Genomic DNA, 26,179 nt, shown 5'->3' with positions numbered 1-26,179 from the left:
TCTGCAGCATCAGCATCTGTCCTTAGAAGATATTCCTGGCTTAGACTCCAGAATCTGCCAGAGGACTTCAAGTCCAAAATCTTGGAAGCCCCCCTGGATCAAAACTTCCTCTTTGGAAAGCAATCTGCAGACCTATTTAAGAATCTGCAAGAAAAAAGCAAAGTATTACAGGATATTAAACATCTCCTGGTATCGCCTGTACCCAAATTTTATATGACCTACCCGGCTAAGACTACCTTTGTTAGGCGTAACCCGCATTCTGCTGCCTCCTTTTCCAGACCCAGAAGAGGAACTAGAAGACATTCCTCATCCAGGCCCACTGGCCCACCTCCTCAGCCTAGACAAACCCTTTCAGGACAGGGGAGGTTCTAATGATGCATGACTGCCTTGCCCATCTGGCCCTCTCAGCTCGTCTTACCCACTGTCTCCCCTTCTGGCAAAAATTCACCACAGACCAATGGGTATTAACTGTTATTCAAAAGGATACTTTCTATCCTGGAATCATATCTCCCTCCCCCCAGAAGGGCATTCCTTTTCCCCCCAAAAAAACAGTGCCATCTCTTTCCACAAATTCTGTCAGCCCTGCAACAACAAGGCACAATAGAGCCTGTTCCCACAGGACAAGAAGGAAAGGGATTGTACTCCTGTCTGTTCCTGGTCCCTCGAAAGGATGGGCCCTGGAGATCCATTTTGGATCTCTCCTTCCTAAACCTTTACCTGCAGGTGCCCTCCTTCAAAATGCTGTCACTTCCCACTCTCTTACCCCTCATACCCACAAATGCTTTCATGGTCACCTTGGACCTAAAAGATGCTTATCTGCACATTCCCATCAGGGCCTCACACAGATGTTTCCTGCGTTTTTCTGGCCCATCATCGCACTTCCAATTTATGGCCTTGCCCTTTGGTTTATCCACTGCCCCAAGAGTGTTTACAGAGTGCCTAACTCCAGCCATTGCCTTGTCCAGAATCCAAGTAATACAGATCTACCCATATCTGGACAACATCCTTATCCTAGCACAGTCTGAAGATTCTCTCTTAAGACATATACATTTCACTATGTCCCTTCTACAAAGTCTAGGGTTCACCCCAAACCTCAAGAAGTCCTCCCTGAACCCAGAGAAGGACAAGATATTCCTAGGTTGCAGAATCAATACGAAACAAATGAAAGCCTTTCTCCCACAGGACAAGGTTCTATCTCTAACTTCCCACTTCCAGGAAGTCTTGCTCTCCCAGACAGTCACTGAAAGGCAATTCCTTCGACACCTGGGATTGATGGCGGCAACCATTGCTATGATACCATTGGTCAGAATGCATATGCGAAAACTGCAGTGGTACCTCAAAAATATCTGGTCACAACACCAGAATCACTTGGAACAAGTTATCCCCCTTCTTCCCTGTTTAAAGAAAGAAATCATTTGGTGGATCCAACAAGTACACCTAAACCAGGGGCTTCCACTGCAGTCCCCACAACCCACACAAATATTGCACACAGATGCCTCAGACTCAGGTTGGGGAACCACCTTGCACTCTTACAGAGTCCAAGCCCAGTGGCATCCTCCCATGAAAACCGAACACATCAGTGTAAAGGAGATGACAGCAGTTCTTTTAGCTCTGCAGACCTTCATACCCCTACTGCTACCAGGTCCTCTTCTGATAGTGATGGACAATACCACTGTAGTTAGGTACATCAACAAACAAGCAGGTACCAAGGTGTACAAATTGTGCAGCCTAGCACCATGGAAACCCCCCTCCGGTTGGGGTTAATGCCCACTCCACAAGAGCAGTGGCCACTTCCACGGCCTTCCAAAAAGGCATGGACACAGCTTCCATTATGAAAGCATCTACATGGTCCACTATCCACGCTTTCACCAAACATTACAAATTGGACCAAATTTCCAAAGCACGTGCAGAATTTGCCATGGCAATCCTACAAGTCTTTGTGGAATCATCTTTTTCATCCGCCACCCTTTCATCAAACTAAGCTGTGGTACTCTCACACACCAAGAATACTGCAACATAGGAATAGAAGGACATAGAATAGTTTTGTAAAATCTTGCCATAACCATAGATGTCCCTCTCTTCCATGTTGCAGTATTCCTTCCACCCACCATTCCCCCTCAAAGACTCTACCAGTCTAACTGATCCCTGATGCCTCTCTCCATTACAGAAGAGACCCAGGGCCTTATTCATGTCACCTTTGGCAGCCTATCCTGTTGGGCCACCTACTTTGCCTGCTTAGCTTCAGGTTCTGAGGATTTTGCATGCAGACTTCATATTTATGGCCCTACATGTGATGTCCTACGCAGCTGCAACAGCCAAGCTGAAGCTTTTGTATAGGAGCCGATGTACAAGTCGCCTGAAGGTAGAAAATCCCACACCAAGAATACTGCAACATGGAAGAGAAGGACATCTATGGTTATGGTAAGATGTTATACATAACTGTTATTTCTACCTGCTTCATTTGTTTTACTGTCTGTTGAGTTATCCCAAATCTCAGGTATTTGTTTAGTGGGCACAGTGTCTGCATGTTTGTGCAGAAACACTGCATCCTGCATTCCAGCCACTTCTAGATGTTTCAAGTGTAATGCAAAGAGTCCAGTCAGATTCCACAGTTTATTTTTTCTCATTACCAACCAAGCTATTTGTCATGTCTGAATTGTTTGGTAGCAGTGATTTTCTTGGATTTCTTAATTTGATTGCAACAGAACATGGCTGTCTCGCTGCATCTCATGACTTGCTTCATCATCAAAATGTTCGAATTCAGCTATGAGCATGCATGCACATACACTTCATTTCTTCCATCACCATTCAGTGAATGACACATTCAGCTCTTCAAAACATCAAGAACAGCATCGAATCAACTTTTTTTTTTTTTGTGGTTTAGTGGTTTTATTTATTAGAATTATAGAACAATCCTGGGAGTAAACTAACTTCACCAAGCATTGCAAGACTTTGTCCATTTTAAATGCTTGCGATACTTATGAGAATGTATTCTTCCACATATTTGATTATACTTCAGTAACAGCTACATTTAAGATGTTATGTTTAAGGAGTTTCAGGTGACATTTGATAACACTTTAATTAACAATTATTTTTTTAGTGACACAAGACAGTCTGAGTAGGTGTCATTAGTAATGCAGCATTTCCAGTATTCTTCCTGAAGAGCTTATTTATCTAAAACTGTAATTGGTCTTTTGACCCCTCTTTTTACTAATGGGAAGAAGTGTGTTTCAAGTTAATGGCTAAAAGAAGATAAACTAAATTAACTCCACTGTTGTGTCATAGAGCAGCTGTTTTAACATGAGTATCTTATTACTTTTGTGGACTTAAGTCAGATGTTGATATGGGTGTGTTTATACCTTTTGTTAAGGATTCTGAAGGTGATACACCCCTTCATGATGCCATAAGTAAAAAACGGGATGACATACTGGCTGTACTTCTGGAAGCAGCTGCTGATGTTACCATCACAAATAATAATGGCTTCAATGCTCTTCATCATGCTGCACTGAGAGGAAACCCAAGGTAAGAACAGCATGTCTGTAGGCAAACCAGATATTGTTTCTCTGCTAATGTATTGTCTAATGTACCTATGGCTAAGACAGAGGCTAAGTGACTGATCTTGTGAGATTTACTGGGAATAAGTTATATTTTTGGTTTTGACTGGAAAGTGGATAGTGAAAGTGTTTGAAAGTTTAACATCTGGCATTTTTGTCAAGATGTATGATGTCCGTGAGCTACTATCTTGTGTTTATAGAAAGGACGAGATTATAAAAAAAAACAAAACAAAAAAAAACCTGAAACTGTTTAGACAGTCAGCCAACTTGGTGGCATAGAGGAATAAAGGCATGATTACAACCCAGACAACCTGAGTTCAATTAGTGGCTTGGGCCATTGAAGGGGCTGTCAGAGAGGATGGGCGTCTCTATCCTTGGACCGGGGGAGGGGGGGTGGCCGGGTTCACCATGTGTTATAGCAGTTCTCCTGAGGAAAGAGGTAGGTACGCACTCTGAGAGCATTCATGTAGCTTACCACTCTGAAGATTGGAGAAAGCCTTCAGCAAGTAAGCACACAGGAACATGCACTTGCATATTGGAAGACCTTGAAGCTTCCTGAGTGGTGCAGGTTATATCCCCCTGGGGGACAGGTTAGGCTATTAAAAAAAGAGGGAAAAAAACACTAATGTCCTCATTTCCAGGGTATTAGCGAAGATGCAAGTAACCCTCATGGCTGTCTGTATGTCAGTCCTAGACGGCTCTGAAAGATGAGCTCAAGTCTGCTTCAGGAGATTTAATGGTTAGCAGGTACAAAAAGCATAAAAAAAAATCTTTCTGACAGTTGTCCGAGACGGAGAGTCTGTACTGATAGATTCCACAAGCATATGAAGAAGAGTTGCTTTCTTATATGGTCAAGCTATAATTTTTCACCGTAAATCTTTTGAATTCTTAGCACCCTTTACATTTTATAAACGAATGTGTTGCTTATTTGTAAATGAAATGCAGTGTGAGATCTAATTGATGAATCACTGTAGACGAGGATGTTCATCGTGTTTCACTGTTGCAGTCATTACAATTGGGTTATGCTGCTGGCAGGCTACCCGCAGTCAGCCTGAGTTCCAAAGTCTAGGTCCGGTGTCGGTTGCTGTCGCCTCCTCCCTGACGTCAGTGCGCCGGGAGTATAAAAGATGCATCTGACGCAGTTTTCTTCAGTCTTTCTTGCCGCCGGTGCCCGAAGCAAAAACAGTTTGCAAGTGCCGGTTGGCCGACTCCTGAAATTTTCAAATTCGAATTTCAGATCCGAGGCACCCGAGGTCCAAAACCGACGAGGCTTCCGCTAGGCCTGTCACCAGTTTCTCAGCGAGGCGCTTCCGCAGCCCCTGATGCCTGCTACCTCAGAGCCATGTGGAGCCGACTAGGCCACTGGAAACTCAAGGTATTGGACACTCGGAAACTATTCCCTCAGATGGGTCCGGAGCCGCTGAGCAGGCATTGGCTTCTGAGGGTGTTTTCAGGCCTATACAGTTATATGTAAAACCAACTTCAGCTTCAAAGGCAAAGACTAAAGCAGCTCTAAAGACCAAGAAACAAGTGCAGCATTCTCCTGGACAGGCCTCCATGCCTAAAAAACAGATGCTTAAAATGGCCGAAGACCTAATTACTTTGATCAGGGGTTCCCATCCCCCTTCTGATAAGAGGCTTAGGCAAGAGATAAAATATGCATCTTCAGATCAGGTTTGCATTGTTAATAGCACAACAGGTAGTGTACTTGCTTTTGATGCAGAAGGCTCTGGGTTCTACTCCCACAGTAGGTAGATGCATTGCTGATACTTTACTGTGTTGTAAAGGGGGTGGATGCGGTAGTCCTTTTAAAGAAACGCCCCTTGCTAGTCCTCCTGTTTTAGACATTGTAGATGATGTATTTTCAGAGTCTGGACTGTCTCCTGACTCTTGCCACCAGCTCTTGTTAAACCAGACAGATACTACAGGGTTCCTGATTCACATAAATTTCTTTATAAAAACCCTGCTGCAGACCCAGAAACTATCTCTCAGGGTCCCAAAGGGGTTAAGGCGTCCACTGCAAAAAACCCTATACCCTCTGGATTCTAGAGCCCTGGACAGATGGGGGAAAAAGATTTATACTTCTGCTACCTTGGCTGTAAGAGCTTTAAATTGTCAGTTTCATATGCTTAAATGTCAGCAATATCTAATGTCACTGCTTAAACAAAAAATGTTGACAAATTCAGAATGTGCAGAAAACAAAGAAATGCAGGATTTATTGCATGCAGCTGAACAAGTAGGAAAGCATAGTTTACAATGTGGTTTTGATTCTCTAGAGGCCTCTTGCAGGGCCGCTGTCACAGGTTCTGTCATAAGGAGACATGCTTGGTTAAAAGAACAGAATCTGCCCGATCATGTTAAAGCAAAATTATTAGATGCTCCATTACAACATACCACCTTGTTTGGTGTTAAAGCAGAAGAGGTATTGAAGAAAATGGAGGACAAAGCTAGATCTATGGAAACAGTCAAGGATTTCTTACAGGTACAGCCTCCGAGATTTAGCAGGAACTGGCCTGCAAAGAATTGGTCCTTTCCAGTGTCATACAGGCCACAAAGAGGTAGATACAGACGCCCCAGAGGCAGATCACAGCCCCAAAGCTCATACAGGTCTAAACAATGGGGTGCTTCAACCTCCAAAAGCGGAGAAGAAAAATCACAGCCATACAGGAAACAGTCTCAATGACTTTCCCCTGCCAGCACCAAGCACTTATTTTCTGTCAGCTCCTTTGGGGGGAAAACCAGCACTTTTTGCACAAAATTGTCACATGATCACTCAGGACAAATTGGTCTTAAATATCATATCCCAGGGCTACAGGTTTCATTTTCACACCCTGCCAAGGCCAAACGGTATGCCAGACCTGCCACGCAATCAATGGGCAGAGGCACAAAAATAAGTTTCATCCCTCATGGACATGAGGGCCATTCAGCAAGTACCACAGCAAGAGCAGGGACAAGGGTTTTACTCAAGGCTGCTATTGGTGCCCAGAAAGGACAAAACCTGGAGACCAATACTGGACCTGTCTATCCTGAACACATTCCTGGACATTCCAAAATTCTAAATGTTAACTCTGCAGCAGCTTCTGCCCATGCTGGGCAAGAAGGCTTGGCTTGTGACTTTAGACCTAAAAGAGGCATACCTGCATGTCCCAATCAGACAATCATGCAGAAGATACCTCAGATTTATAGCTGGCTTAATGCATTACCAATTCTCTGCACTACCCTTTGGCTTATCTACTGCGCCCAGGATCTTCACAAAATGCCTGGCACCAGTAATTGCTTTTTGTAGACTAAAGAGGAATTCAAATATATCCTTACTTGGACGACTGCCTTATTCAAGCAGAGAACAAGGACACTCTACCACAGCATCTGGCGTTTGTAAAAACATTACTAACAGGCCTAGGGTACACAGTAAACGAAAAGAAATCAAAACTCGTACCCTCTCAAGAGATAATATTCCTGGGTGCAAGCTTAAATACAACTGCCCAGATGGCTTATCTCACGCCAGACAAACACAGACAACTGACTACTTATTTCAAAATGTTGGCAACAAAGACCCAGTTATCTGCAAGAAAAATTCTGCAGGCTTTGGGCTTCATGGCATCCTGCATTCTGCTAATTCCATATGCAAGAATGCATATGAGGAAATTTCAGTGGTATCTAAAAAGTGTTTGGACTCAGCATTGCCACAGCCTGGATACAATAATTACCCTCATTCCCTGCTTGCAACAGGAGCTTCGATGGTAGGCAAAAGCCTGTCACCACAACACAGGACAGCTATTCACCTTACCCACAGCCAGGCAGACATTGACAACAGATGCATCAGATTATGCCTGGGTCGCCCGTATGGCAGGAAGATGTATTCAGGGCACATGGTCCACAAGTCAAATACATCTACATATCAATCAAAAAGAGATGCTAGCAGTTCAAAATGCCCTGACAGCCTTCAAGGATCTACTTCATCCAGGACAACTACTGATAAAGACGGACAATACCACAGTCATGTGATACATAAACAAGCAAGGGGACACACATTCCTACCCCCTCTGCAGTCTAGCAGTGAACTTGTGGGATACAGCATTGACTTACCAATTACATCTGCAAGCACAGTTCCTGTCAGGAAAGATAAATACTCTGGCAGACGAACTAAGCAGAAACCTAATGGATCACCATGAGTGGAAATTGGATCCACAAGTCTTCAGCATGATAACAAAGAACTGGGGATGCCCGGACATAGACCGGTTTGCCTCTCCTCACAATTGCCAACTACAAAGATTCTGCACAAGGACTTATCACAAGCAAGCATGAAAGGTGGATGCTCTATCTTTCTGCTGGAAAAACCTAACAGTATATGCTTTTCCTCCTATTCCTCTCCTACCGAATGTACTCCTCAAGGTCAGACAAGAGAAGCCAAAAATGATACTGATTGCCCCAGACTGGCCCCGCCAGCACTGGTACCCAATACTAAAGAGCTTGTCTCAATACCCAGCTTGGACACTGCCTCAAATTCCTCACTTATTGACACAACAAGACAGTTGGATACTGCTCAGCCAACTCAGGGCCCTAAACCTGGCAGCATGGCGGATAATGTAGCAATTCAAGACACACTTCTTTCTAAAGCAGTTATGGATGTTATTTTGATGGCCAGGAGGCCTAGCACCAGAAAATCTTATGCAGAAAAATGAAAGAGATTCTGTGCTTGGAACCAGGCACAAGGCATTGACACGATTGTTCCAAATATTCCTCAGATTTTGCAATGCTTAACTGAGATGCTGGATAAAGGCCTTTCTTTGTCATGAATTAAAATTCATGCCTCTGCCATTTCAGCTCATTACAATACAGAACCACCTATTTTTTCTCATCCATTACTAAGGCAGTACCTCAGAGGGGCCAAAAACATAAGACCCCCAAGGAGAGCACCAGTACCTGCATGGGACCTCAACTATGTCTTGGAAAAACTTACACTTCCTCCCTTTGAGCCAGCCTCTGCTGCTGATATACAATTCTTATCCTGGAAAACAACTCTGCTCCTAGCAATAACCTCCGCTAGATGAGTCTCAGAGTTACAGGCACTCATGGCTGTGGAACCTTTTATCATTTTCCATCCTGACAGGGTTTCTCTGAGGACAAACCCTACATTTATGCCTAAGGTAGTGACCAGTGTGGCCCTTAACCAAACAATTCACTTGCCTACCTTTTACCCAAACCCACAGAGTAAGGGTGAGAGACATCTGCATTCTTTGGACATTCACAGACAACTACACTTCTACGTGGACAGAACCAAAGCTTTCAGAAAGACAGAACAACTTCTAGTAGCATATGCTGCAGGATCACAAGGAAAGCCTATCTCAAAGAAGACTATTTCAAAGTGGATAGGCCACTGCATTTGTTTCTGCTATTCACAGCATGGCAAATCCGTGTCTAAGGGCATTAGGCCACATTCCACCAGAGCAGCAGCCACTTCAGCAGCCTTCCTCAGAGGAGTACCAACCAAAGACATCTTAGATGCTGCAACTTGGAATTTAGTGCATAACTATCACTTACCTCTCTATTCTAAATCCAGGGCAGGCTTTGCCATTGCAGTTCTGCAGGACCTGATAGCCTCTCCTAATCCTGTTTTGCACCAGCCCCCCAACCATAGCTTTGGGATTCAACCCAATTGTAATGACTGCAACAGTGAAACACGATGAACATAGTACAGTTGTGTACCTACCATAAATGTAGATGTTCGAGTGTATTCACTGCTGCAATCCAGGTTACCCTCCCTCCATCCCCCTTTTCCTTGCTGGGACTTATCGTACTTCTCTATTCTATACAACCTATGTGGTATATTTGCTTGTAGATGAAGGAAAAGTTGTTTATTGATTATGCATGTTTTTTGGCATTAGTGAGCCTGCCATTTTAGGGGCACCTGACATCTGGGGCTAGAAAAACTGAAGAAAATGGCGTCAGCTGCATCTTTTATACCTCTGGTGCACTGACTTCAGGGAGGAGGCGACAGCAACCAACGCTGGACCTAGACTTTGGAACTCAGGCCGACTGCGGGTAGCCTGCCAGCAGGATAACCCAATTGTAATGACTGCAACAGTGAATACACTCAAACATCTACATTTATCGTAGGTACACAACTGTACTTTTCAGTTAATGGAAGACTGTTGTCTTTCGGCTTTTCCTGATTAGGGGTCGCCACAGCGGAACTCCAGTCCACTGATGATTGGCAGTAGATTTTCACGAACACCGAGGTGCCAGCTCGACGTTCAACCAAGGCACGCCCATTTACACATCTTTCGAATGCCCACCCAACTGCGGGGAGGACATGCAGACTCCACACAGAAGGCGCTCCCTGCACTCCAGCTGATAATCGAACGGGAGAACCTCTTGCTGTGAGGCAACAACTCTACCGCTTCACCACCGTCCCAGGGTAGTTAATGAAAGACTGTTGGATGCAGATTGCTCTTTTAATATGTTTTTTTATTTATTTATTTATTTATTTTTTATTATTTTTTTTTTTACCCTTGTGTGTTTTCATCTGTTCTTAATTCTGTCCTTTTTATGTTTTCACTTGTCTTTCCCTAACTTCTCTAGACATGTTTATTTACCAAAGACAAGGACTTCACAGTTTGGTCTGTTTGCTATAGGACTCTATTTTTTGTAGCTCTTTTGGGGTAAACCTGACACTTTTAAGTATGTGTTCTGGAAGTATGTCGTGGTTGCCATTTCCTGTATTGCTCTGACTTTTACATCAGACCTCACAACACACTTGGGCCGTCTGTTATTTCCCGTGTCGCTTCTACACTGTTGGGCATTATTGCTTGCTTGCTATCCTCTTCACTGCTGTCTTTGTTTTTCCCTTTCAAGAGGCTGCCTTACTGCTGTCTTATACCCTTAGCATGTGTTCTCTGTATTGTGTCTCTATAGTTACACACTTTAGTTTTTCCCTTTACAAATTCTGCTTACTAGTTGTTTTTCATCTCTGTTCACTTTGTTTGTACTTTTTTTTTACTCTTCCCTTCCTCAAGCACATCTCCTGCTTTCCCTTACTATTTTTGTCCACACCTGTTTACTTTTACCTCCCATTATTATTTTTCCCTATTTTCAGGCTTCCTGTTTGCAGTGTACTGTATATTGTGTACTATTGCCTGTTCTAAATTTCTTTTAATGTATACTGCAGTAAATCTTTTCTTAGAATTCTTATACTTTTTTAAATAGATACATATTTTAAATAGTTTTTCAAAAACAGTGGATTTAATTTTCTTGGGTATGTAAATGTCTTCATCCTTGTATATACTTCATATCAACTTAGAGAGCTTCAACTGTCTTGGTAGATTACATGATTGTGTTTTCTGAGATGATTGTTTACGTTCATGTATTTGGTCATATCCATTTATCATAATTCTGTTTTTATAACAAGTTTTATTTTTTCATCACACTTGCAGCGAGTCACATACATTAATAATACATTTCAAACACATCTTTCTTTTGTCATTTTCATGTGTTATACATTTTACTCAAATTAAATATTGTTTCATCATGCTTTCATATTTTTCCATACCCACCAATTCACCCAAACCACTCATCTTCTCTTCACTGACTCAAATGCATCATGTCTCTTTACTTACTACAGTTTGTCTCCCCAGCATTTGTATTAAAACATTCTGTAAGAGGTATTTAAAATCAGTCAGCTGTGTAGATTCCCAAAATGGAGGTTCCTAAATTCCTGTTTGTCCCCCATTTCATCTCCAACACCTGCACTTGGGGAAGTAACTGTGCAGATTTTTCAGTGCAAATATTCCACACCAATAGGACTTGTTGAATAGTTTGGTGCTGTATTCTCTTCCCATTTCTTTGAAATTTGTCAGTTCTTTTTCAGTCTTTTCTAAATGGCTCCAATGATCTGTTAAGTTGTCATGTAAAATCTTGTATGCCTTCACTCATCTCTCTTTAGTTGATGCACTGGTTAGTGGTTATACTCTACATACAGAATATCTGGAGGTGGCCAAGGCTTTTGACATTATTCCCCATGTAGGCTTTATTGACAGACATGTATGTCTTAATATAAGTATTTATGTTGTGCAGTGGATAGCTGATTTTCTGAAAGAACCCATGTGGTTAGAGATGCACATACCACTTCTGGGCCCTGTCTTATTTTTTCCATACCTTGAGGGCCAAAACTCTTGGCCTGTGGTTATCTAAATGTGCATATTACTACTAATTAGATATATACATATAAATATTTCAAGCACAGGCATTAACGCCCTTCTACTCTGCCAATATCTCAAAACAGTTTCTCCCATAGTAGGTGTCCAGGCTGTTCTTAAAATATCTAAACTAGTGATGTGATAGTGTTCAATCTCGCCGTTTGTTCTTACACATGGGTTCGGAGCCGATCCTCGGCTCCGTGCCGGCCGCTTGCAAGCTCTGCATCGAGAAGAAGCTCGAGACAATCTAATACCCACAATCCCCCTCTGCCTTTACCTCAGATCTAGTTTGCCGCTGCTGCGTTTGCATCGCTGGGAGCTAGCTCGAGCATCTGAAGTTAAGATGTAACTTATTTTGTTATATTTTATTGGATAATTTTGTTCTATTTGATACTACGAGGATAACTTGATATACTGAGTGTTTGTGTGTTGAGTGGGTTAATTTCTCGGTACCGTTAATCTTATTAATCGGTTAGAGTTTTTCGGGGCCTACCAACCCTTCTTAAATTTGAACCGGACTCGACTTTTAAATCGGATTTGACACTAATTTTTCGGATTTGACTATTATACAGAACTTGTCTTTTTCTTGTAAAATGTCTGATAAGGTAAAGTCAGGATTTAAGCGTTGTCAGTGTGGCCAGAAAATGTCAGTGACTGACAACCATAGTTCCTGCGTCTACTGTCTTGGCCCTCTCCACTTACAAGAGGACTGTTCTATCTGTCACTCTTTTAGTGGGAGGGTCATGACAGATAGGCGCAGGAAACTCATGGACAGAGGTTTATTAAAACCTTCTTTTCAGGAGGCTCTGGATGCTTCTGACCAGGCATCGAAATCCTCTAAGGAATCGAAGACGTCGGAGCCCAAGTCATCGGCTCCGAGCTCTTCAGCAAAGTTAGATCACCGGTTCCACAGACTTCGGGGCCGAGTGTTCAACTGGTGTCGGTTCCTGAGCCTCGAGTCTTGGAACCGGTGATGGAGCTCCCTCCTTCAACCTTATTGAGGTCGGCTCCGTCTTCGGTTCCTTCGACCCGTTCTTCTTCCAAACTCTCCGATGTCGATGTGGATCGTGTGGTGCAGAAGTTATTGGAGCATTCGGCCCTGTCCAAACTTATTTCAGTTTCCACCCAGTTGGTGTCGAAACTTGAAAGCCTCCCAGTGTCTCCATCCATTCCTCCTCCGAGACCTGTTCAGTCTTTGGAGCCGGAAGAGGTTGATCTTCTGATTGTGGAGCCCTCGGGTCCAGAACCGTCTTTTTCTCGGTCTGTTCCTCTCACCTCGACTCCGTCGGACCGATACCGAGTCTCGGAGCCAACGATCTGTCCTTGGTTCCGGGGCGAGTCGAACCGACGTTTCGGTTCCGACTCTTCCCTCGGGGCCTCGGCGGATCGATTCGGCTCCGTCCTCGGGTCGATGCCTTCGTGCCTGTTTCGGGATTCTTCCCATTTCTTCGAACCGGGGATTCTTCGATGCGGGACCCGGGGGCGTTCGACCTAATGAGGAAGGTGTTGTCTACCCAGACAACCACATCAGTGGAAGCAACCTCTCCTCCCCATAAAGGGTCGTTATCCTCCTCTGCACCCACGGCCACATCCAAGCGTCGAGCACCAGTGTCTCAGCCACCCCTGGAGGGTGCCCCTCTTCCTCGGAGGCTTCTTCGGATGCTCCCCACGAAGAAGTCCCTAGGAAAAGATTGTGTAAGAGGAGACACTTGGATTCTCCACAAGAATCCTTGACATCTGATACTGACTTAGATGAGTCAGAAGGGTCCCCGAAGTCACCTTCAGAAGATGTCTCTTTTTCGGACATATTGGAGATCCTGAAACAGAGAGGTGACTGGCAGTCCCTTCCCCCTTCTGAGGATGAGTCAGTTTTGCTGAAGGCATTTGGTGCTCGCCCTTCTTCCTCCTGGGTCACTCCGCCCTTCGACGAATTAATGGAACTAATTGCTCAAGAGGCGTGGAGGCTCCTGACACAGTGGAACCAGTCCCAAGGAAACCCAATAAATACATCACGGCACCTCAGGACAAGACCTACTTAACAAAAGGAGTTCCAGTGGACGCTATGGTGGTGGCAGCGGCCACGAAAAAGGAGATGTCGGTGTCTTCCTCATCTGTCCATCCCCCTAATAAAGATTCTAGGACGATGGATAGGTACGGGAAGCGCATTTTTAGTTCAGCGGCCTTTTCCATGCGATCCCTGAACTATTTGACCCATTTTACACGTCTACAGAGGGATCTAGTCAAAGAGTTGGGAGATACCCTCCAGGGTACTACAGATGCGGCTGTTTCAGAGAAAGTGACAGCGCAACTTAATACCCTTACATCCATTGTGAACTCGTCCATGAGGCTGATTTCCTACGCAGCCGAAGGTTCGAGTAGGGCAGCAGCTTCAGCGATTGCTCTTCGCAGACAATCCTGGATGCGCTTATGTTCATTTGCGGAAGCCTTCAAGTCTTCCTTTACTAACGCCCCATTTGACGGTGCCACTCTCTTTGGCCCCAAAGTAAAGGAGACCCTTACCCGGTGTGAACAGGAGGGAAAGACTCTGTCTGCTGTCAGAGTCCGTTTTCCCACCCCAACCAGACCGTACCCCAAAGGGCAACGTGGTGGAAAAATGTGGTTTCGAAAACCCCAAGGATCTTTCCCAGGCACACAGGGAGATGCCTTCTAGAGGCAGAGGAGGGGCAGAGGTGGAAGACGCTGCCCTGGCGGCAGAGGGGTCCGCAACATCAAGGTGACAGGGATACACTCCTGGTAAACCTTTCCAGCACTCCTGAGAGGAGGCCCGACTGTCCTGCTCTGGAGGCAGTCGGGGTCGCTTAGCTTTATACCCTCAGGCCTGGCAAAATATAACTACAGACAAGTGGGTAAAAGCGTGGTTACCAGAGGTTACAACATACCCTTTCTATCCCATCCCATCCCAAAGAAAAGACTCCCAGATGTACGCCCCATCTGAGAGCCAGCAGCTATAGAAATTTCAAAGCTGCTAGAAAAGAGTCATCCAACCAGTCCCAGCGGACCAGCAAGGATTCGGGACTTACTCAAGGTTCTTTTTAGTTCCAAAGAAAACAGGGGACTGGAGGCCCATCCTGGACCTAAGCTACCTCAATACCTTCGTCAGGAAAGAAAAGTTCCAAATGGTCACGCTTCAATCGATCCTTCCATTCTTACAGAAGGACGACTGGATGTGCTCAGTAGATCTAGAAGATGCATACTACCACATCAAAATGGCCAGGGCATCCAGAGATCATTTGCGCTTCTGGCTGGGGGCCAGTCACTTTCAATTTCGAGCCCTGCCCTTTGGTCTGACCTCAGCCCCCAGGGTCTTCACCAAATGCATGGCAGTGGTAGCGTCTCACTTGAGACGCCAAGGATTCCAGGTGTTTCCGTATCTGGACGACTGGCTCCTTTCTGCCACCACCCAGCGTCAACTATTACAGGCCAGAGACTTTACTCTTCGACTGTGTGTTCACCTAGGAATTTCCGTAAACTTTGGAAAATCCTTGCTTCAGCCATCACAAAGTATCTTGTTCATAGGAGCAGAATTAAACACACGTCAGTTAATTCTAAGACTTCCCCCAGAAAGGATACTATCACTTCAGACTCACATACGTCTTCTACTTTTGTCAAGGAGATCTCCAGCAAAACTGGTACTGAAGGTTTTGGGACTCATGTCAGCCTCTCTTATTGCAATACCCTTGGGAAGGCTGCACATGAGAGTCCTACAATGGCTACTGTTTGCACAATGGTCGTTTCAACAACTACCTCTAACACACGAGATTCTTATAACAAAAACATGCAAAACACATCTAAACTGGTGGCTTCAAACGTGCAACCTTTCCAAGGGGAGACCATTTGTGCTACCCACGCCTACAGTTACGGTGACCACGGACGCTTCCCTGATAGGGTGGGGGGGCATCTTTCAGGGACAGACAGTCCAAGGCAAATGGACCAATTTGGAGTACAATCTGCACATCAATGTTCTAGAGTTGAGGGCAGTGTTTCTAGCGTTGCAACACTTTGCTCCCCTTCTTCCTCTGGGAACTATTGCAGTTCAGACGGACAACATGTCTGTAGTCTGGTACATAAACAAGCAAGGGGAACCAAGTCCTATCAGCTATGCAGAGAGGCCATGAGAATCTGGCAGTGGGCGGAGTCCACGGGTCGCTTTCTAATAGCAACGCACATCCCGGGGTCATCCAATGTCATAGCCGACAGGCTGAGCAGAGCAATTCTGTTACCGCACGAGTGGTCCCTAAAACAGTCAGTGGCGAAAAGGATTTTTCGCACGTGGGGCCAGCCTTCCTGCGATCTGTTTGCGTCTCCAATGAACGCCAAATGCAGGAGCTACTTTGCCCTATTACCCCCTCCAGGGGAAGTCCCCAGGGACGCACTGATTCACGATTGGCCCCGGGACTCCTGTACGCATTTCCTCCATTTCCCTGATATCAAAGTTTCTCCAGAAAGCCAGAAACCTACACAGGACAATAATCCTCATTGCCCCATTCTGGCCTCGTCAAATTTGGTTTCCCTTCCTGAAGACACACTGCATTCGGGGACCCTGGATTCTGGACCCAGAGCCAGATCTATTGACTCACTCGTCAGGGGCTCCCCATCCCGCACTCCTGTCCCTCCATCTAGCAGCTTGGTTGCTCCAATTCCCAACTTAGCCAGGTCTGATCTTCTTTTGCCAGCAGTTCGGAATATATTGGTGGCTTCTCATAAAGCTTCCACTACTAAAACATATTCTAGTAAATGGAAGCGATTTGTATTCTGGGCGAATGCACAGCAAGTGGATCCTTTTATAGCTCCTTTGAATAAAATATTAGAGTTTTTAACGGACTTATTCCATCAGGGTGCTTCTCCTGCTACACTAAAAGTTCAATTGGCTGCCATTTCGAATTTCCTTGTGGAAGAATGTGGGGCTCCTGTTATGGCCCACAGACTTTGTAAAGCCTTTTTAAAAGGGGTTTTTCATATTAGACCACCAGTCAGATCTCCTACGTCACCTTGGAGTCTAAACTTGTTGTTATCTAAATTAATGTTGCCCCCCTTTGAACCTGCCTCTTCTTGCCCATTAAAATTTTTGTCCTGGAAGACTCTCTTTTTGGTGGCCATTACTTCCGCTAGGCGAGTATCTGAACTTCAGGCTCTCTCCATCAAGCACCCTTATTTGATCTTTCACTCTGACAGAGTTTCTCTTCGAACTAATTCATCCTTCCTCCCTAAAGTGTGTTCTATTAACAATATTAATCAGTCCATTGAATTACCCACCTTCTTCAAAAATCACTCCAACAAAATGGAGTATATGTTGCACAAATTAGATGTTCACAGACAACTAAGATTTTACTTGGATAGAACAAAAGATCACAGAAAAACTGATCAACTTTTGTGGCCTTTGCTGATAGCAGGAAAGGACTAGCGGTTACCAAAAGAACTCTTTCTAAGTGGCTAACGGATTGTATAATCTATGTCTATGATTCCTCAAATTTAACTCTCTTACACAAACCCAAAGGACATTCCACAAGGTCAGTGTCTACATCTCTGGCTCATGCAGCCCGCCTACCACTAGACGCTATTTGTGCGGCTGCTACTTGGTCTAAGCCACATACATTCATTTCTCATTATAAGGTAGACAAGGCTTCTAGGGACAGGGCGACCTTTGGTTCCACTGTGCTCAAGAACGTCCTTCCGTGAGTTCCTCAGGAACAAGGAGCTAGGGACGCCACCCATGTGTAAGAACAAACGGCGAGATTGAACACTATCACATATAGAAGTTATGTCCTTACCATAACGTTCCATGTGGAGTGTTCATCTCGCCTTTGTTCTTACATTCCCACCCTCCCGCCCTTAAGAAGAACGTTCTTTTTGATGCCTGGCCGGGAGCATTCTGCTTCTGCTTTGCAGATGTTTTTGTACATAGTTGGCATGTATATATATATATATCTATGTATCCTTTTATATATAGTTATGTATAGACTCTTAGTTCTGTGCATATGTGATGTAAGCATGAATGTGCTCTCTCTAGAGACTGGTTTGCTTGCAAACTAGATCTGAGGTAAAGGCAGAGGGGGATTGTGGGTATTAGATTGTCTCAAGCTTCTTCTCGATGCAGAGCTTGCAAGCGGCCGGCACGGAGCCGAGGATCGGCTCCGAACCCATGTGTAAGAACAAAGGCGAGATGAACACTCCACATGGAACGTTATGGTAAGGACATAACTTCTATTTTGCTTTAATGTAATTTAGTAGTCTGAAAAACAACTTCAGAGTAGCGGTTGTGAATGTTAAAACTCAGACAAAAAAAAAAACACAAAGACATTCAATAAAGAAATGTATGCCAAAGATCAATAAAATTAAGCATTTTCAGTGTCCTTCCATTTCACTGTTTTAGTATTCTTTAAAATAGGGATCCTCTGCCAAGGGCAGCCTGACATTTGGCCAGTGTACCAAAGCCTTTAGGTTGCTTAAGGTACACCATATGTCACACACATGCTCCCCATGTATAGCATAGGGCGTAAAGATGATGTCCGGATGTACCATCGTCAGAACTACTTCACTGCCAGTCCAAACCACATCTTTTGATTGTCATTCTGAATGCCTGCTTCATTTGCTGGTTCACCAAGCTGTTTTCAAATAAGTGCCCCATTGCAGCTTTTGCTTTTGTGCTTATCTTTTTTCCATTTGTTGTGTTGCTTATGGGGTTCATGTCATCCAGAAAGGGTAAATGCCAGTGTAGGAGACAGATTCCCTCGAAAGATCGTCACAAACCGTGTTAATTTTGTCTCATTGCTTCCCATGACCATATGTCCTGATGTTCTTCGTGTTTCACTGTTGCAATCATCACACTTGGGTTATCTGCCTGCAGGTAGCCTTCAGTCGGCCCGAATACCAGAGACTTAGTATTTCTGCATCGGATGCTGTCACTCCAGGACTGACGTCAGGGCTATAAAAACAGGCGGCTGGCACCATTACACCAGTTATTCTTGCCGAGTTGCCCGAAGCAGAAGCAGTTCGCAAATGCCGGTCAGCCGCTACCTGAATTTTTGTTTATGAATTGAATAATCCTGAAGTCTTCTAAAGCTAAGTACCCTGTTGAGGATCCTTTTTTCTTGCTCTAACCGATGTCAGAAAAAGTTAACATTTGTCTTTCTTGTGGAAAGCAAATACCTTACAGAGATTTTCATTCTTACTGCATCACCTGTTTAGGCCCAGACCACGATGTATCTCGCTGTCGGTTTTGTGCCTTGTTTAACACCCGAACCATTCGTCATCGGGCTCTCTTTGTCGCTAAATTCTTTGCTCTCGATCTCCGTATTCTGAAATGGCTTCGGTAAGCCATCCGACTACCGATATTCCGAAAGAAATGTAAGGATAAAGATAGAGACAGACCGCATAGGTCCAAAGCTGCTGATGCCGCTTCCGTTAAGCTAGTTGCCAGTCCGCCAGTACTCTGAGGTGCTTTCACAGCCCCTGATGCCCACTTCAGTGGATTTGCAGGCCTGTACTGAGACCCATTTGGAGTCTGGTATGCCACGAGATTCTCCTTCGACTGTGGAACCTGCGGATGTCTCTCTACCTTGGATGGGTCCAGAGCCTCTGTGCAGGCACCAGCTTCTGAGGCAGTTCTTCGCTCAACCGATGTGCGACTTCTTTTTTAACCAAAACTACCGAGTTTCTTAGACACAGAGTCCGCACTACGCCTACAAAACTGATGACCAAAGTGCATGCACTTGCTCCCATGCCACAAAAACAAATGCTTAGAATGGCAGAAGACCTTATTACGCTGATTAGGGGAAGTCAGCCTTCCCCTGCTAAGAGAAAGAGACCAGTCCCCTACAGCTTCTACAGACCAGGAGTCCGATGACTCGAGATTTCTGATTATGAAGACTTGCCCTTATCTGCTTATGAGGATTCAGATGCAGAGGAATCAATTCCCTCTGCCTCCCTTCTAGAGGATTTTTCTTTTGGCGAAACCTTGCATACCTTAAGAGAGCATTTCCACTGAGAATGCCAAGACTATCCTCAGTCCAAAAAGAGACTCAGAGAATTCCTAGAGTTGCCTCAGCATAGGCCTTTAGCAATGCCCCCTGTCCTGGATGTTGTTGATGATGTTTTTATGGAATCCAGTCTTACTCCTGACACTTCATCTCCTGCCCCTAGGAAACCAGACAGGTACTACAGAGTACCTGACACTCACAAATTTCTTTTCTGGAGTCCTACTGCTGACCCAGAGATCATTTCCCAGGGGCCTAAAGGTATCAAGGTACTACAGCCAAGAATCCCATCCCTTCAGGCAGGGATTCCAGAGCTTTGGGCAGATGGGGTATGAAGGTATATACCTTTGCAACTCTTGCTATTAGGGCATTGAAGTCTGTTTCACATGCTGAAGTACCAGCAGCATGTTATGGAACTTATTAAACAAAAAGTGGCAACCTTTACAGACTATGCAGAACATAAAGAATTGCAGGAGTGTATGCACTCTGCAAACCAAGTCAGTAAGCATACTTTGCAGTGTGGCTTTGATGCCCTAGAAGCATCTTGCCAGGCAGCAGTCACTGGATCTGTACTGAGAAGACATGCTTGGCTCGAGGAGCAGACCTTGCCAGACCATGTCAAATCAAAGTTACTGGATGCTCCTTTGAACAAGGACACTTTGTTTTGGCACCAAAGCAGGAGAGGTTCTTAAAAATATGGAAGAAAAAGCTAAGTCTATCCAAACTGTTAAAGAATTCTTACAAGTGCAACCCCTTAGATTCAGTAGGCATGGTCCTATCCAGCCCTTTCCAGGCCTTCTCAAACCAGACCCAGGTGAAACAGACCACCCAGACTACCGTCTCAGGGTATGCAGAGATCTAAGCAATGGAGTGCCTCCACCCCTAAAGCAGGGAATGGTAAGCCACCTCCTTACGGAAAAAAACTCACAATGACTTCTTTATTTCACTCTCCAGCCCTGCCCGCCCAATTGCTTGTGCCCCTTGGAGGAAAACTTGCCCTTCATGCAGAAAATTGCATGTTCATCACACAGGACCGGTGGGTCCTCAACATTGTATCCCAAGGGTACAAATTTTATTTCCATTCATTGCCAACCCCAAGTGGTTTTTCAGACCTTCCTCCAAACCAGTGGGCAGAGGCTCAAAGCCAAGTAGCTTCCCTGCTCAATATCAGAGCTGTTCAGCCGGTTCCAGTAGAACAGCGGGGTTAAGGATTCTACTCCAGACTCTTCCTGGTACCTAGGAAAGTGGGCTCTTGGCGCCCAATCCTGGATCTTTCAATTCTCAACACCTTCCTGGTACTACCAAAATTCAAAATGCTTATCCTGCAACAGCTTCTTCCTATGCTAGCCAAGGATGCCTGGTTAGTCACCCTAGACTTAAAAGAAGCCTATCTGCACATCCCCATAAGGGAGTCATGCAGGAAGTATCTACATTTCAGGGCAGAATCTATGCATTATCAGTTCTCTGCACTTCCCTTTGGCTTATCTACTGCGCCCAGAGTTTTCACAAAATGCCTGGCTCCTGCCATTGCATACTGCAGGCAGAGAAATATCCAAATTTTCCCGTATTTGGATGACTGCCTGATTCAGGTGGACAGTCAGGGATTGCTGTTGCAACACCTGACATTTGTGAAACACCTTCTCACTTCCTTGGGGTACACTATCAATGAAAAGAAATCAAAACTGGTACAGAGTCAAAAGATTGTATTCCTGGGAGCAAGCGTGGAGACAACATCCCAGATGGCATTCCTCACTTCAGAAAAACAAGTCTGTCTGACAGCCTACTTCAAACAAATGGCCGGCCACCAGAACCCAGCTATCAGCAAGAAAAATGCTGCAGGCCCTAGGGTTCATGGCATCATGTATACTGCTACTTCCATATGCAAGACTGCATATGAGGAAACTTCAGTGTTACTTAAGTCTTTGGTGCCAACATTCTCAGGAATTGGAAACAGTCATTCCTATCATACCCTGCCTAAGGACAGAGTTCCTTTGGTGGGCAGAAGCATGCTACCACAACAAGTGACTGCCCTTTACTCAACCCCACGCCACCCAGATCCTAACCGCAGATGCATCAGACTATCCCTGGGGAGCACACATGAACCGCAAATGCATTCAGGGCCACTGGAGCCCAAGTCAAATTCATCTGCACATCAACCAAAAAGGGATGCTAGCTGTGCAGAATACCCTGACAGCTGTTAAATCCCTACTCTGTCCAGGACAACTGCTAATAAAAACAGCCAACACCACAGTTATGTGGTACATCAACAAGCAGGAGGGAACCCACTCGGCAGGTTAGCCGTGGCCCTGTGGCACATGGCCTTGGACATGCAAGTCCATCTGCAAGCTCAATTCCTGCCAGGCTAACAAAACTCACTGGCAGACTTAAGCAGAAATCTCCTGGACCCACACAAGTGGCAGTTGGAGCCCAGCACCTACAACCTCCTGATTCAGAAATGGGGGACCCCCAGAGGTGGATCTCTTTGCCTCCCCCTACAACCACCAGCTCAGCAAATTCTGCACCAGGAATCCTCACAGCAGGGCCTGGAAAGTGGATGCCCTATCTTTTCAGTGGGCAAATCTCTCAATCTATGCCTTTCCCCCTCTGCCCCTTCTCTCAAAAGTATTACTCAATATAAGACAGGGCAGACCAAGGACAATTCTGATTGCCCCGAACTGGGCACACCAGCACTGGTACCCACACCTGCGCAGCCTGTCACCGGTGCCACCCTGGCATCTACACCAGAACCCAACCCTACTCTCTTAGTAGGAGGAACAGATTTTGCATCCACAACTGCAAACCCTAAATCTTGCAGCTTGGCTTAGTCCTTGAATTCTCCCCCAGCAACCCTAAGCAAGCAGGTGCTGGACGTCATTCTTGAAGCCAGAAGATCCAGTACAAGAAAGTCCTATGCTGATAAGTGGAAAAGGTTCTGCTCCTGGATCCTATCTAAAGGAGAGGACTCAACTGTGCCCTCCCTGCCTTTAATCCTGGATTATTTAGCAGACTTACTCCCCAAAGGCCTGTCCTTCTCCTCCATTAAGATAGATGCCTCAGCCATTTTGGTTCATTTCAACACTGAGCCACCTGTCTTCTCGCACCCTCTTATCAAACAGTTCCTGAGAGGGGCAAACAACTTAATGCCACCAAGGAGAGCACCCACCCCTGCTGGGGACCTTAACTTTGTACTGGAAAAGCTCACGCTTTACCCCCTTTGAACTTGCTGCGTCAGCAGACTTAAAATTCCTCTCTTGGAAAACAGCCTTGCTTCTGGCTATCACTTCAGCTAGAAGAGTGTCTGAGTTACAAGTACTTATGGCTGTGGAACCCTTCAATGTGAAGTTGTTCAATCTCGCCGTTCATTCTTCACTGATGGGTTCGGAGCCGATACTTGGCTCCGACACGGCCATTTAACAAAGCTCAAAGATTACCAGTAGCTCTAGACCAAGCCCCTTATCCCATGGTGCATTGCTGGAATTACCTCAGATCTAGTTTGCAACGGCACTGATGTCCTTCATGGATGCATCTGCAGTCATAACAAGTGGGTTGTCCTGTCGTCAGGCAGCCCTGCAGTCGGCCGGATTCCAAAGTCCGGGTCCGGCTTCGGCTGATGTCGCACTCCACCCGACGTCATCTCTGCTGGTCTTCGGGTATAAAAGCATCAGCCGACGCCATTTTCCTCAGTCTTTCTTGCGTGGCGCCGAAGCAGAAGCTGTTCGCAAGTGCGGTCGGTCGGATCCAGAGATTACTTCTACCGAATACTACTTGAAGACTTCTAAAGCTAAGTACCCGTTGGGGACTCTTTCTTGCCTCAGCCGATGTCAGAAAAAGTTAACAATTGTTTAACCTGTGGGAAACAAATACCTCATAAAGATTTCCACTCTTACTGTCTGCCTTGTTTAGGCCCAGCCCGACGTAGCAGCCTGTTCGCCTGTGCCTCTTTCAACCGACACGCTAGGCGTCGGTCGGAGTTTGCAGAACAGTTTTTCGGTACTGATTTTGCGTACATTATGCCGTCGGATCCTCCGACTACCCAATCTTCAAAAACGCAAAGATAAAGACCGACACTCGCGGTCCGCGGTTTCGGCGAAACCACGGCAAAGCAAACGCGAGTGTCTCGGTTTCGGCGAAACCGAGAAAACTGCTCAAAGTACAGCTGAACCTATTCTTACAACTGAGGCCCCTGCTACAATTCTTGAATCGACCTCAGAAATTTTACCCACTACGGTGGTTGACTTATCAGACACCATCCCCCTGGATGTCTCTACCCCAGCACGTGGTGCTGCTAGGCCTCCAGCAGCCATGTCCATTAAGGCCTTCGCCAGGGCTAAAGCAGCCAAGACTACTAAATCAGTGCCTGTTAAACCCCCTCATCCAGGCCCTCTTCTAGTTCTCAAATGCTTTCTTTGGCAGAAGATTTAATTTCTTTAATTAGAGGATCTCAATCTCACCCAGACAGGGCCTCTCAGCCCCAGAGAAGAGACCTAGGGCAGAGCCCCTGAGCCAGTGTCTTCTGATGATTCTGCTGATGAATCAGACATAACTGACCAGCCTGAGGCTCCCTTCTCCAATTTTGAAGATTCTGATGCTGAAGAATCCATTCCAGCTGCTTCCCCACCAGAAGAATTCTCCTTTGGGGAAACCTTGCATGCCATGCGAGAACAGTTCCAATGGCAGCAACAGGATTTTTCAGACTCCAGAAAAGACTTAGGACCTTTCTGCACCTCCCACAGCACAGGCCCTTAGCTATACCTCCTGTTCTCTCTGTGGTGGATGATGTTTTCAATGATGTTTGCTCCGCTCCAGATTCTTTACCCCCAGCCCCTGCCAAACCAGACAGATTTTACAGGGTGCCAGATACTCATCACCACCTTTACAAGGCCCCTCTTGCAGACCCAGAAACTATATCCCAGGGTCCCAAGGCAGTAGCCGCACCACAGCTAAAACCCTATTCCTTCTGAAAGGGAAGCAAGGTCACTAGACAGATGGGGTAAAAGGTCTACACTTCAGCTACTCTCTCAGCTAGAGCTTTAAACTGTCAGTTTCACATGATACAATACCAAGAGTTTATGCTTAATCAGTTAACTAAAAAGCTAACTACTGATGAATCTCTTGATAAGAAATATGTATTAGAGATGGTAAATAACATACAACAGGTTAGCAACCATTCCTTAAAATGTGGCTATGATGCACTGGAGGCTTCATTTAGATCAGCCATGACAGGCACAGTGATAAGAAGACATGCATGGCTAAAGGAACAAGCTTTACCGGATCATGTTAAAGCTAAGTTGCTAGATGCTCCTATGGACAAGACAAGTTTGTTTGGTACACCTGCCCAGCAGGTTATGAAGAAAATGGAAGAAAAGGCAAAATCTGTTCAAACTGTTAAAGATTTCCTGCAGGTTCAACCCCAAGGTTTAGCAGGAACTGGCCTGCCAAAAATTGGTCCTTTCCTGACTCCACAAAATTTCAAAGGGGCAGGAATAGGCGTTCCAGAGGCAGAAACCAACCCAGAGGAGGTGCCTACAGAGGCGACAGTGGCAAGGTAACAACAGAGGCACAGACACAGCCACTGCCACTACATCAGCACAACCACAGTGACTTAATCCTAAATCCGCCTACCAGGGAACAAATAGCAGCTCCTCTAGGCGGAAAGTTAACCTTATTTTCAAAGAACTGGCACTACATAACAAAAGACAAGTGGATTTTACAAACCATAGATCAAGGTTACGGTTTCACTTCCACACTTTACCAGTCAAAAGAGGAATGCCAAATCTACCTCCAAATCAAAAACAGAGGCTCTACGCCAGATAATGGAGTTAGCAAACATGAGAGCTGTGGAAAGAGTGCCAACAGCAGAACAAGGAAAGGGTTCTACTCCAGACTATTCCTAGTTCCAAGAAAGGAAAAAGTTGGAGACCAATTCTCGACCTGTCCACCTTAAATACATACATCATTGTCCCAAAATTCAAAATGCTGACCCTACAGCAAATTCTTCCCATGCTGGGCAAGGAGTCTTGGCTGGTAACTCTAGATCTCAAGGAGGCATACCTGCACGTCCCAATTCGACCAATCTGCAGAAGATACCTCAGATTTCTTGCAGGATCAGAGCACTATCAATTCTCAGCATTGCCCTTTGGCTTATCTACTGCCCAGAGTATTCACAAAATGCCTGGCATCAGTAATCGCCCATTGCAGACTACAGGGAATTCAAATTTACCCATACCTGGACGACTGCCTGCTACAAGGGACAACAAAAGCAAGCTGACAACAGATTTACAAAGGGTCATTTACTTGCTACAAGGACTGGGATACACAGTCAATTTACAAAAGTCAAGGCTGATACCATCCCAAACAAGGACATTCTTGGCGGAATTGGACACAGTACAACAAATGGCATTCCTGACTACAGAAAAACAAAAGAACTTCCTCTTTA

The 26,179-nt window shown here is 45.2% G+C and overlaps 1 protein-coding gene across 1 annotated transcript in view; it reads left to right on the top strand.

Moving 5' to 3' along the window:
* Positions 1-26,179, top strand: part of MIB1 (MIB E3 ubiquitin protein ligase 1) — a 1,882,202-nt gene that overhangs the window by 1,103,968 nt on the left and 752,055 nt on the right. The window contains exon 16 of the mRNA XM_044065767.1: positions 3,371-3,522. Within this exon, the coding sequence (XP_043921702.1) occupies positions 3,371-3,522 (152 nt within the window). The remainder of the gene's footprint in view (positions 1-3,370; positions 3,523-26,179) is intronic.

Source organism: Protopterus annectens, chromosome 3.part0, assembly GCF_019279795.1.
Source record: "Protopterus annectens isolate FY-2018-M chromosome 3.part0, PAN1.0, whole genome shotgun sequence".
NCBI lineage: Eukaryota > Metazoa > Chordata > Ceratodontiformes > Protopteridae > Protopterus > Protopterus annectens.
This window is presented reverse-complemented; position numbering and strand designations above follow the sequence as displayed.